Here is a 13,265-nt window from a genome sequence, read left to right on the forward strand (position 1 = left end):
TTTTGAGACAAGAGTTTGCTAAGTTGCAAAGGTTGGCCTCAAGACTTGTGATCCTCCTGCTTCAGAGTATGTACCATCATGGTGGGCTTTACTTGCTGTATTTTTCATATATTAGAATTTGAAACTTCATATACTCAAAAATTTAGATTAAAATAGTTTACATAGTTTTATCCTTTTTGCATATATTATTTTTCCATATTGCTAAATATCTTTTAAAAATTATCAATGGCATGATATTGTGAATTACCTTGATTTGCTCAGTTTTTTACTATTGAACATTTCACTATTATAAATAATTCTGTGATGAAAAGCCTTAAATGAAATTTTCCTTAGTTTTATAATTTCACTAAAACAATTAGAAGTAGACAAGGCAGTTAGGAAAAAGTTAAGATTTTGGGTAATACGCAGTGGAAATTATTTTCAAAACTAGGTTGGTCCAGTGTGGTGATGCACAACACCTTATAATCCCAGCACTCAGGAGGCTGAGGCAGGAGGATTGCTGCATGTTTGAGGCCAGCCTGGCTGTATAGTGAGTTCAAGACCAGCCTGAACTACTTAACTTAGTGGAGAGTTTAAAGATTAGGTAGAATTAACACAGTTACTTTTTTTTTTTTTTTTTTTTTTTTTAGGTTCTCCTCTTGTAGTATCTTTAATTGGTGCACTTTTACGTGATTTTCCCAACCGCTGGGACTACTACCTCAAGCAACTTCAGAATAAGCAGTTTAAGAGAATTAGGAAGTCTTCATCTTATGATTATGAGGCTCTAGATGAAGCCATGTCTATAAGTGTAGAAATGCTTAGAGAAGACATCAAAGACTATTACACGGATCTTTCCATCCTGCAGAAGGATGTTAAGGTGCCTACAAAGGTAATGGATGGGTCAGGAGTCCTCAGTGTGGCTCTGCTTGGCATGGGACTTAGGACATAGTGCTGAAGACCCTGTGGCTGAGAATAGTGGCAGGATAAATTACGGGCCTGAGGTAGTGGCTGGAGAGAGGAGGGTACACCAGTTGCTTTGCAGGTGGCCTCACCAACTCATGAGCCAGCTCATGGTTCTAGCGAAACTGGAAAACCATCCAATGATTCTGTGTCTCCTAGGGTGAGAAATAGTTGGACTTCTTATGAAATGGAGACATTCTTATTTGGGGCCGTGTGTGTGTGTGTGTGTGTGTGTGTGTGTGTGTGTGTGTGTGTGTGAACTACAGTTGTTTTCACTGTCATTCTGTGGCACATTAAATTCTTAAAACAATCCCTAGGTGTTATGTATTCTCTGGGACATGGAAACTGAGGAAGTTGAAGACATACTACAAGAGTTTGTTAATAAGTCTCTGTTATTTTGTGATCGGAATGGAAAGTCATTTTATTATTATTTACATGATCTTCAAGTAGATTTTCTTACAGAGAAGAATCGCAGCCAGCTTCAGGTACTTGCAACTCTGTAATTTTTTTTTAAAAAAGTTTTTTAATTTTGTATTTACAGAAAAGTGACAAAACAGTATAAAGTTTTTATGTATAAACATGTCACCTCGCTTCCCCTGATGTTCACATCTCATAACAGATATAGTCGAGCAGCTCAGTGCTTACCACTAATACTCTACTGATAACTAGATTTTTCCAGCTTGCCCACTGATGTCCTTAAATGGTCCAGATTCAATTCAGGATCTCCTGTTGCATGTCATCAGCTCCTTTCCCCAGTTGCTGCTTGCCTTAGTTTTTTCAAATCTGTGAAAATTCTTTATTTTTTGTCTTTCATGGTATTGTTGCTGTTGAACAGTATTGGCCTGTTATTTGTAGTGTCCCGATATGATTTTGTCTGATGTTTTTTCCTGATGAGATTGAGGTTATGCATAGTTGGCAAGAATTACTACAGAAAAAAAAAAAGAGAATTATTATAGAAATAGATCTCATGTCTTGAGTGTGTCAGATTGGGGAGTACTTGGTATTGATGTGTCTTATGAATAATGTCCATTTTGGTTATTTCATTAAAGTGGAATCTATCTGGTTTCTCTAAATAAATGTGCTATTGTTGTTCCTGTTGTAATCATTAAGTATTTTGGGAGATTACATTGGTAGTAGCTTTGTAAGCTGGAATTACTGTGGCACTTATGTTATAGAATTGTTTCTGTGCTCTGAAATGTGTATTTTGTGTTTTAGGATCTACATAAGAAGATGATCACTCAGTTTCAGAGATATCACCAACTTCATACTCTGTCCCCAGATCAGGAGGATTGCATGTATTGGTACAATTTTCTGGCCTATCACATGGCCAGTGCCAATATGCACAAAGTAAGTTGGCACACTTAAAGTGTTATTTTTTCTTTTCCCACATAAGTTGCAAATATTTTTGTTCATTTATATACTAAATATTGCTTATGTTGCTTTCTAGTGTGTTGAAGGTATGGCTTTTATATAGTTAAGTTGTACTTTTTTTTGTATTTTGCTTTGGTGTCGTGTTCATAAACATGTTTTGTCCTATGATTAGACTTTTTTTGATTAATAAAAATAGAGTTATATCTTATTTTTTTAACCTGTAGTGATTTAAAAAGATCTCTTTGTAATTGTAGTAACTCAATCATGTAAAAACCAATTTTCTTTTTACAAGTAGTTTTTCTTCATGAGGAGTATGGACTTGCTTTTAAGCTTTAAAAGGAAATGGAGAGTGGGAACATATATTTGTTGAATTTTTACTGAGCGCTCGTTGCTGACTGGCGTTATTCTTCATTATGAAAATACAACATAGGCACAAAGTCTCTGTTCTCATTGAGCTTATATTCTTGGGGAAGATAGATACTATATAAATTTATGGTATGTCACTGGGCTGTTACGTGCTCAGGACAAAACATGGAAGGAAGAAAAAGTGATAATGTGGGGTGGAATCATCACCAGCTCCTGACAGATTCGGTGTGCACTGTGATGGGGAAGAATGGGTAGACTCCAGGCTGGGGCAGTGGGAAGAATGGAGCTGCTGTGAAGTGAAGCGGGCCAGGCAGGAGCGCAGGTCCCCTCACCCCGCCATGCTTGTAAGTGGAGGGTCAGGGGCTGGGGATTTAGCTCAGCGGCATAAGCGCCTGCCTTGCAAGCAGGCAGTCATGAGTTCGATCCCTGGTACCAATAAAAACGAAAAAGACAAAAAAAAAAAAAAAAAAAGAAAGTGGAGGGTCAGCAACTCGTCTTGACCGTATTAGGTCTGATGTACTTACTAAGACATCTCATTGGAAGTAATGAACACTTATATACATGTGCAATTCATATTCATGGACAGAAGATAAAGAATTGGGAATCAGTACGTAGATGACATTTGCTATCATGACTACTTACTATTCAAAATGTTAACATTTTGGAAAAATATACGTATTTTTAGTAATTTTTTTATGCTTAAAAATGTTCTAGGACCAGGGGTGTAGCTCAGTGGCAGTGTGAGGTCTTGAGTTTGATTCCTGGTACCAAAAAAAAAAAAAAAAGTTCTATCTTGGTGTATTGTGGTAGCCTGTTTTTTTTTTTTTTTAACCTAGCAGAATATTTATATTTAATAATCTACCTCTGAATGATAGCTCTTCAGTATATGTCTGTGAATCAAACTCTCTCTATTGAACGTTTAAGTTATTTTTAGTTTTGGTGCATTATGACATTATAATGAATATTCTTATTCTTCTTTATACCTGTATTGTTTCCTTTGAAGATTCTTAGAATCACTGAATCAATGCAAATTTTTGAAGTTTTTGCTATATATGATAAGTGTGACAGGATTCAGTTTCTTCTTAGACCTTTTTTTAAAGATAATTAGAAAAACATCTATAGGGAAGAAAATGAAGCTCACATCCATTGCTAATGATCTTATTTATAGTTTTCTGTTTTGCTTACTTAAACTTGTTTTGAAACCAAGTGGTATCATTACAGAAATAGCATCTTTAAAAATTTTTATTAGTATATATTTTCTTTTTTTTAAAATTTTATTTAAGGAGAAAAAGAAAAAGCAGAAAAAGGGTACATGTTATACAGAATTTCACAAAAAAATAAACAGTAGGAAATCACTAGTTAATGGATTACATATTGTCATCTTAGAAATATTTGTTCAAGTTACAAAATTAAAGCATATAAAGTGGATATTCAAACAGTGAGACTGTAAACAGTTCTGTTCAATGATCCAACAAAACTCAGTAATATCATTGTCTATCTTATACACTTAAATATACATGCAGTTATATCGTTTAGAGCACTTTCTTTTCCTCTCTTTTGTACAATGACTATTACACATTTTGGGTTATTACTCCCACAGTTCTTTTTTTTTTTTTTTTTTTTTTTTTTTTGTCTTTTTCGTTTTTACTGGTACCAGAGATCGAACTCACGACTGCCTGCTTGTAAGGCAGGCACTTATGCCGCTGAGCTAAATCCCCAGCCCCCAACTCCCATGGTTCTTATTACTTAAAACCAAATGTGACATAACAGAGTCAGTCAAATCAAAAGGGTGGACATAATAGATAATGTAAAAACATAATACAAAGTGATCAACAATGGTTATCATAATGCCTCCCATTATCTCAAAAAGAATTGCCTATATCATCAGTTATAATAAAATTGAACAAAACAGTAAAGAACAAAACCAACAAAACTAAAACATTGGAGACATTACAGGTCTTCAAAAGTAGATAATAGTCAACCAGAATGGGCATCATAATGAATCCCACTATCTTCACAGCTGTTGCCTAAACTTTCGAACCTGGTACTATCAAGCAAAACAGAATAGAGAAACATCAGTCAAAAGATGGTGAGAGCAATACAGGGCTTCAAATCAAGTTAATAGAAAATCAAAGTGGATTACTATAATATATCCTGCTATTTTTAATTTATTTTTCCCTTAATCAAAAGGATAAAAATAAAAAAGTAAATAATAAAATGGAGATTGAGATAAAAGAGGGCATAACAACAAAACAGCGCAGATCAAAACATAACCATTTAAACAAAATAGTGTTTCACCACAAGATAATCCCGACATAAAAGTTGTTACCATATTCGTCTCTTTCCTTGAAATCTTTGAGTATAACTTTGTATACTGTAGCATCAAAAATATCAAAACAATGTAAAACCATTCAAGAGAATGATAGTATTACAGGGTATTTAGAATCAAATAACAGAAAATGAACAATGGTTTCTGTATAATCTCCTTGTCTATAAAAGTTTTTGTTTATACTATCACATATAATAAAATCCAATAAGATACAACATGTTAAGACCTATGGAGACAGAAGAACAAAAGCTTGATGGGACTTCAAAACAAGATGATATTAAATCAGCATTACCTATTATGATGTTGTTTTCTCCAAAATAGCTGTTCCTATCATCCAGTCTTCTCTGCCTCATTTCTGTTGAGATCTTTTTCTGTCATTATTTGTCAGTTTGTCTTCTTCATTTTGTTTTCTGATCCATTCATTGTGGCCTCTCTGCCACTATTTCTGGATTCTTGGTATTTTTCTTTTTTAGAATATCCTGTAGTATTCTCTGTAGAGTTGAATTGGTGGTTGCATATTCCCCTAGTTCCTCTTTATCCTGGAAGCACCTTGTTTTTCCATCAATTTCCAGGGATAGTTGTGCAGGATATATTAATCTTGGCTGGAGGTTATTATCTTTCAAAGCTTGAATTATTTCCCCCATGCTCTCTGTGATTTGATGGTTTGTGCTGAGAAGTCTGCTGTAATTCTGATGGGTGTTCCCTTGTAAATGATCTGTTTCTTGTCTCTGATGGCTTTTTTTTTTTTTTTGACCTTCAATCCATTCCAATCTGATGGCTTTTAATATTCTGCTCTTATATTGCATTTCTGGTATTTTGGTTGTAGGTGGCTGGAGTCCTGTATGCTTCGTACATCTGAGTATCTTTACCTTTTGCTAAATTAGGAAAATTCTCCTGGATTATTTCTGCGAGTAGCTTTTGTAGTTCATTTGTTTGTGTCCCTACCTCTTCTTTTATGTTCTTAATTCTTAAGTTATAGATCCTCTTATCATCTTCTAGCCTTTGTATTATTGCTGTTTGTTTCTTTGTTATTTTTAAGAAGTTTTTCATTTCATGCTCCCATATTACAAATCTGGCCTCCAGTTCAGATAATCTATCCTTAGTTTCTTTCAAGCTGTTATACCAGCTTTCAATAGAGTTTTTAGTTTCCTGGTAATCTCTTTGAACCTGCTTCACGTATTCTATGTTTTCTCTATTTTCTCCATCAAATAATTCTCCCCCTTTTTTTTTGTTCTTCCATTCCACCATCTGTTTTTTCTTGGGTGGTGCTTAGCATTTCTCTAACTATTCTGCTTATGTCTTGCTTCAGGTCATTAATAACTTCATTCCTAAACTCGTCTATGAGGCTCTGGAGATAGCGCTTTATGTCTATTGGTGCCATGTCTGCTATGGTATGTTTCTCAGGATTGGGGGCCAAGGAGCCTTTCTTGTTGCTCCCTCTTCCCATATTCTTTGTTCCTTATATACAAGCATATATAGGAGGCCGAGCTTCATTCCCTGTTGGCCATAGTCTGTTTGAATTGTGCCGGCTAGGTGTTCCCACCCACCACAGTGCACCAGGAAGTTGCAGACCAGGCAGCCTATGCGGGGCCTGCCCCTCCAGGTCAACCTACCAAAGGCTTCACTGCTAGGGTGCACCTCCAGGCTCTGGGACCTTGGGTTATGCTAGCCTACTGGGTCTCAGCCAGCAGTGTCACATAGGCTAGGCACTGCTCACCAATCCCGCTTGAGGGGGGGATATGTGACTGAAGTCACTACAGTGTCCTATTCCAGCAAGTCTGCCCGGTCCCAGAATGTCCTCTGTTGGAGCCTCCTAGATCATGGAAGAGTCCCCGTTTCCCTCACTCACCACAGGTTGATGCACAGCTCCCTGCCCGTCCTGTTCTCAACTCCGTTCACCCATTCCTGTTCTCAGAGCTTTCGCGCGTCTCTCTCCCTGCCGAGCCAATTCAGACGCAGCAGTGGCAGCAGGAAACCCAAATCGCAGCTTCCAGTGGCGCAGGCTCCAGCTTCCACGCTGAGGCTTTATCTGTTCCTGTTGTAGCACCAGGATTGCATTCCCAGTTGGTTTCTCTCAGCCCAGTTCGTACTTGGGTCAGCAGGGCATATCTCCTCTTGCTTAGGGTTCCTCACTCCGCTCCATTCCTGGATTCTAAGCTGGGTCTCTCAAGAGCCTCTGTAGCTGCTGCTATCTGTCCGCCATGTTCTCCCGGAAGGTCAGTATATATTTTTAATACATAATAGTCCACTCATCATAGGGAATTTGTACCTGTATGTGGTTTATCATAATTCTTTTTTTCCATTCACTCCCCTCTCTTCAACCCTTCGTCCCCTTCCCATTTACAAACGGTTTGTTTCAGTTTTTTCCCTTTGATTCTTTTTTTTTTTTCCTCACCATGTATGAGACCAAGCGTCCCTGACTGCTACAGAGGCATGGCAGACAGGTATAGTTAAGAAACAAGTTTATTTTGAGCAGGGGGAACAATAGCACAGCACTTTACAGCCATGTTGTAGTCTGAATCCTGCTTTTCCCTTTGATTCTCTTTTATAAAAATCCCTTTTTTCTTTCTCCCCCGTATTCTCCTTCCTGTTTGAACATGTCTTCTTACTTCCCAATCTTGCCTCCATTTTGCTGCTTACTTATGCTCTGGGTTTCTCATAAAAGAGAAATAATGCAATATTTAAACTTGTCTGGTTTATTTTACTTAGAATTATGGTCTCAAGGTGCATCCAAGAAATAGTATTTTATATGTTGTTCCATCTTTCCCTCCATTCCCTCCCTCCTCCCTTTCTCCTCCTCCTCCCCAGCTTCCTCCTCCTCCTCTTCCTCTTACTGCCTCCTGTCTTGATAATGAGGATTGAACCTAGGCCTTTGCACTGAGCTACATCTGCAGCCTTTTTGATTGCTTTGTTTTAGAACGAGGTCTTGCTAAGTCACGGTTGCCCAGGTTTGGCTCCAGCGTGCAGTCTTCCTGTCTCACCCTCCCAGAGTGCTGGGAAATGGGTGTGCACCAGCTTTCATATTTTCACATTGTTTGTATAGAGTGACATAATTTTTAAAGCAGCATGATATTGTATAACTATAGCACGATTCGCCAGTTGGTTGATAGTTTAATTATACTTGTTTGGTTTCATTTTTATACAAGGAGTTTTTGGGTCAAATGGTGTATACAGTCTCAGTTTGAATCCAGATTGTTCCACTACCTTCCAGAAGGGTGCTGTCATCTGTGTGTGTACGTGTGTGTGTAAATTGGCTTTCATCCTTTGCCTTGACATATTTTCTTCTGTTCGAATATTTTTTGTCTTATTACAGTTTTCTACAAAAAATAATATTAAACCCTGTTTATTGTGTATAGTGGAAGTACATATTTTTCCTGATTTATTTTTGGTCTTAAATTTGTGTTTCTTTCTACTGTATTGAAAATTTGAATTTTTATGTAGTTAAATGTACCTTTTTATTTGTTGGATATTTTGCTTTGATGTCTTGATTACAAAGATTTCCTTAACTTCACGGTAACAAAATGATTTATCTGTATTGCTTAATAGTTATTAGGGTTTTGTATTTTATTTTAAAATCTTTATGTGACTCACTTGTTTTGAGTTAAAGGATGAAGCCGATTTTATATTTCTTTGGAACCACTGATATGTTCTTTTTTCTAGTGTCCTTGTCATCCTAAATTCTCGATGTCTGCTAAGTTTCTCTTAGTAGTTTTGTAGTAGTGAGGTGATACTTAAAATGCTTTGGTCTTTTTGGTTTTTTTTTTTTTGTACTGGGGATCATGAGCTTGCGCTTGCTGGGTAGCTGCTTACTCCACTGAGCTAACCCTGCCTCAATGCTTTGGTCTTTTAGCAGTGTTGCTGATTTTACTTTTTTTTTTTTTTTTTTTTAAGGAGCTTTGTGCTTTAATGTTTTCCCTGGATTGGATTAAAGCAAAAACACAACTTGTAGGCCCTGCTCATTTGATTCATGAATTTGTGGAATACAGGCATATATTGGATGAAAAGGTATACGTTAGTATGAAAAGTTAATGATGTCTAATTTGACCTCTAATATTAGTTTAATGGTGGGGTTGAGCAGAATAGAAGGATTGAATAAAAATAATTTCTTCATTTTGTCTTTTGATTATTCTAATAATTTGCTTTCTACCCTACTGGGAATGTAGATAGGGTTGAAGTTTGAAAGTTGGGAAGGTAAGGTTTTTGGTGGTTTTTTAAAAAAAGTTTTAAGAAATGTGTTTGATAATGAGATTTTTACTCTATGTTTAAAAATCAGAAAAAGCCACTATATATTTGTTACCTAACGGTTGGCTATTATATTTCGGTTCACATAGAGAATAAGTCATTTAAGGCTTTAACGTGACAAGATCACAGAAACAGAAAAATGTCAGATCATGGGTCTGGTTATGTTTCTAACAGCTTTCAGTTTATTCATAGGATGGCGCAGTCTGTGAGAATTTTCAGGAGTTTTTATCTTTAAATGGACACCTTCTTGGACGACAGCCATTTCCTAATATTGTACAACTGGGGCTCTGTGAACCGGAAACTTCAGAAGTTTATCGTCAAGCAAAGCTGCAGGCCAAGCAGGAGGTGGATAGCGGAATGCTCTACCTGGAGTGGATGTAAGTAGGTTAGGAGAGAAACCAAAGGAAGTGGAGTGCTAACTGTGTCATTATTTTTCAGGGAATGAATACATTCGCTCCAGGAAGATCTGACTACTTTTGGGAAGGGCTGGAACTTTTAAAAAGCATTCTTAGTGAAAAGTTCCAGAGAAGTAAGCATAGGAGAAAATGATTATATCTTCCAAGTCCGTAAAATAGGTCCCTCATTAGAAGGCATTTTAACAAGTCCTCCTAAATATTAACACTAAGGATTTCACTTACTATAACCTAGTACTGCGTAGTGGTGAAGAGTGTGGGCTTTGAGGCCTTAGACCTGCATTTGAATCTTTGTGCTGAAAACTAGAAGTTTATGATTTTGAACAAGCTGCTCATAACTCTTGTCATATGAGATGGAGATAACAAGAGTTTGTTTTGTTTGTTTGTTTGTTTGTCGGGGAACAGGGTCTTGCTGTGTAGTCCAGGCTGGTCTGAGATTCAGCGGTGTAGCTTACACTGGCCTCAAACTCTATTCTGCCTTAGCGTTTGTAGTGCTGGGGTTTATATAAGTGTGTACTGGTATGCCCCACTTTTGGGAGGATTTAAGTGAGGTGATGCCTATGAAATAATTTGTAGTCTGCTCTACACACATCTCTTTTTTTTTTTTTTTCTTTTTTGTTTGTTTTGAGACTGAGTCTTGCTCTATAGTCCAGGCTAGATTTGAACTCACTGTATAGCCCAGGCTGACTCAAAATCACTTCTGCCTCACCCTCCAGAATGCTGGGATTGCAGGTGTGCTTTACCATGCCTGGCCATTCATATAGCTCTTATTAAATGTCCACTGAATACTGGTTCTTTAAAGAAAGCAGTTCACTTTTATTTTAATTTTACCAGTTAGCAAAAAGGAAAAGATATACAATCACATAAGTAATACCTAGTATTTACTAATGATCATACTCTTCACAATGACCTGTGATACACATATTGATTGCCCAGGCATAGATAGCTTGGCTCCTGTGGTATCTGAGTGGGACTTAAACCCAGGCATGTTATCTTTATGTATTTGCTGCTCCATATGCCATGCTGCTCCTACAGCTGGAAATACAAATGTGAGTGATTGTCTTTTTACATGTGTAATTTATGTGCAAATTGAACCCAGGTTGGTGTCCATGATCTCTATTGCCCTGGGCTTCTTTACAAATAAGCCAGGTTGCCAAGAGTGATTCCTTTGACTCAGTGTAATTTGGCAAACATTTAAGTTTCTGTAAGCATTGTTAGTAGGTACTGAGGTTTTCTCCAAGCAGTTCTCAATCTAGTAGCGAAGAAAAAGGCTTAAGCAGATAATTACAATATAATGTGATAAGTACAACAACACAAGTGCATATGAAAAGGAGTTAGAGCTGTAGGTACTTTAGATAAGTGAGGAATTTGGGGAGGTTACATGAAGAAGGTAATATCTGAGAATGTTTTTAACAGTTGTTTTAGTTCCAGTGTAATTTTACTTTTTTGTTGGTTTTATTTTACATATGTCCTGATTTTAAAAAATTAGATATAAAATGAAAAATCAGAAACTTTCTTTCTCCTAACTTTCTACTTCCAAGAGTTAATCCTTCATTTTCTTTGAAAATAGAGGTTTTTCTTCCACTAAGGGAAAGTGAAGGTTTTACTGAGAAAAGCAGTCCTCCTAACTGAAACTAGTTAGATCTGTCAGTGTTCTAGGATGCGTGCTCTTTGTCCACTTGTGTCATTTGTCACCCTTTATTATGGTTATCTGTTTATTTGTTTTTCTCCCATAATAGTCATATTCTTTGGTTTAGAATAGTCTGGAGGTTAAAGGAAGAGTGGCTCTAAACTACACGGGCTTGAATTCTAGCTCTGCCAGGAATTGGTTTTATATCATTAGGGGAAAGTTGTTTAGCTTCTCTCAGCTTCTTTCACAGCACTATTGTGAAGATTAAAAGACTTAAGTGTGTGTATATCGATACATACAGTGCTGAGCACAGTGCCTAATTCATAGAAAGTACTTAATACATATCCCTGTCATCAAGAATAGTATTATCAGCCTACTTGGGGAGCCCAAGGGAAATTTTCACAGGTTCTGAGGTTAAAGAACACACTTATGTCAAACAGCAGCAGCAACAGCAGGCAGCACGGAGCTGAGGAGAGCATAAGAGCTGCCTGCATCTTTATTTATAATTCTTACACGGGTTGTATCATATATTTACATTCTTGTGTAGTGCTGTAACCAATGCATGCATGTTTGCCTGTGCTGAGTCATGGTTATATGGTTATATAACTATATCTCACCTGTGTGCTTGTGCTAGACAGTGGGGTCACATTCTCAGGTCTGGGTGGTTCCCCACAAGAAGTAAGCATTAGGTATGGCCCATATGCTTGGTATGCAGCAGAAATTTCTGGAAGACAATCACCTGTTTGAGTTAGTGGCTAAAATGGAATCTTAGTATTGGTTTGGTGTGGGAAACCAGTTAAGGAGAATTGAGGCCTACTTGGCCTTCTCTGTGAGCACAAAGGAAAAAGGAAGCAGTTGTGCTCTGTTGGCAACACACAGGGATGATGGCATTGCTGGTTCTGGGGAAAGGTTAACACGACTGGGATCAGTACAGTGGATAGTGTGAGGCAGATCAGTCTTGTTGCTTTAGTTGCTTGTACCTGTGTTTTAGTGCATCACAGCAGGATGAGCCAGGTGCTTGGAGCTTCTCTACTCACTAGAGGCAAGAGCCCCTGGCTGCCTGCATGCTAAACTCTGCATCTGGGTTCATTCTTGCTTACCCCCAGTCAGGGTGACAAACTAACAGGAATCGGTCCCTACAAGTAACACCTGGGTGGGGAAAGACCAGAGTGGACTGGTTCCCATAGGGTAGTACCTGGGAAAGGGACCTGGGACTGGAGCATAGCCTGGTTTCCTACCATTTGCGCCTGAACAAGGACTTAGCCTGGGGCACACTGGTTGGCTATAGTTTGGTCAGCTGACTATAGTCTAGTTTTGGTTCCTTTGTGAACTGTTGAGTTTGTTATTTTTACTTTTTTTTTTTTTTTTTTTTTTTGTCTTTTTCTGGTACTGGGGATTGAACTCACGACTGCCTGCTTGCAAGGCAGGTGCTTATGCTGCTGAGCTAAACCTCCAGCCCCTATTTTTACTATTTCTTGCTGTTCATTTTCTCCCACTGTATCAGCTGTATTTCAGCCTGTGACAGTCTCTCATTGTCAGCTATTCAGAGCTGTATTTTTCACATGTGGATATTACTAACTTAAAATTTTATATTTTGGGGTATATAACCATGTTGAAAGATAGTTTGTTACTGTAAGAAAATAGTCCCTTTTACTCTCACTTATTGAATTTCCATTCATTTTTTTCTTTGCATATAGAAACAAAAAAACCATCAAGAATCTCTCTCGATTGGTTGTCCGCCCCCATACCGATGCCGTTTACCATGCGTGCTTTTCTGAGGATGGCCAAAGAATAGCTTCTTGTGGAGCTGATAAAACTTTACAGGTAAAACAGATTTTTTAACCCAGTTCTCTGTAGATTGGAATGTGTTCAGTTCCAAGATTGAAGGAAATTGCACGTTAGAAATAGAAGAGAAATCTGAATCTCTTGAACATTTTATGACAGTATTCGCTAGAGGTTTTAAAGATACATGTTT

General features: G+C 37.5%; 1 protein-coding gene and 1 non-coding gene across 5 annotated transcripts in view; one reads left to right on the top strand and one right to left on the bottom strand.

The window, feature by feature from the left end:
• Apaf1 (apoptotic peptidase activating factor 1) overlaps positions 1 to 13,265 on the top strand; it is a 71,636-nt gene that overhangs the window by 19,077 nt on the left and 39,294 nt on the right. For all 4 annotated transcript variants that reach the window (XM_013159364.3, XM_063255416.1, XM_013159365.3 and 1 more), the window contains exons 8-13: positions 630 to 868; positions 1,257 to 1,424; positions 2,155 to 2,286; positions 8,897 to 9,010; positions 9,440 to 9,624; positions 12,988 to 13,114. In XM_013159364.3, the coding sequence (XP_013014818.1) occupies positions 630 to 868; positions 1,257 to 1,424; positions 2,155 to 2,286; positions 8,897 to 9,010; positions 9,440 to 9,624; positions 12,988 to 13,114 (965 nt within the window). The remainder of the gene's footprint in view (positions 1 to 629; positions 869 to 1,256; positions 1,425 to 2,154; positions 2,287 to 8,896; positions 9,011 to 9,439; positions 9,625 to 12,987; positions 13,115 to 13,265) is intronic.
• Positions 7,402 to 7,533, bottom strand: LOC134477480 (small nucleolar RNA SNORA63). Its single transcript, XR_010049531.1, has one exon. It is a non-coding gene; the product is annotated as a small nucleolar RNA SNORA63 (small nucleolar RNA).

The sequence above is a fragment of the Cavia porcellus genome, unplaced genomic scaffold, assembly GCF_034190915.1.
Source record: "Cavia porcellus strain 051 isolate PalLab524CR breed Dunkin Hartley unplaced genomic scaffold, mCavPor4.1 scaffold_8, whole genome shotgun sequence".
NCBI classification, from domain to species: domain Eukaryota; kingdom Metazoa; phylum Chordata; class Mammalia; order Rodentia; family Caviidae; genus Cavia; species Cavia porcellus.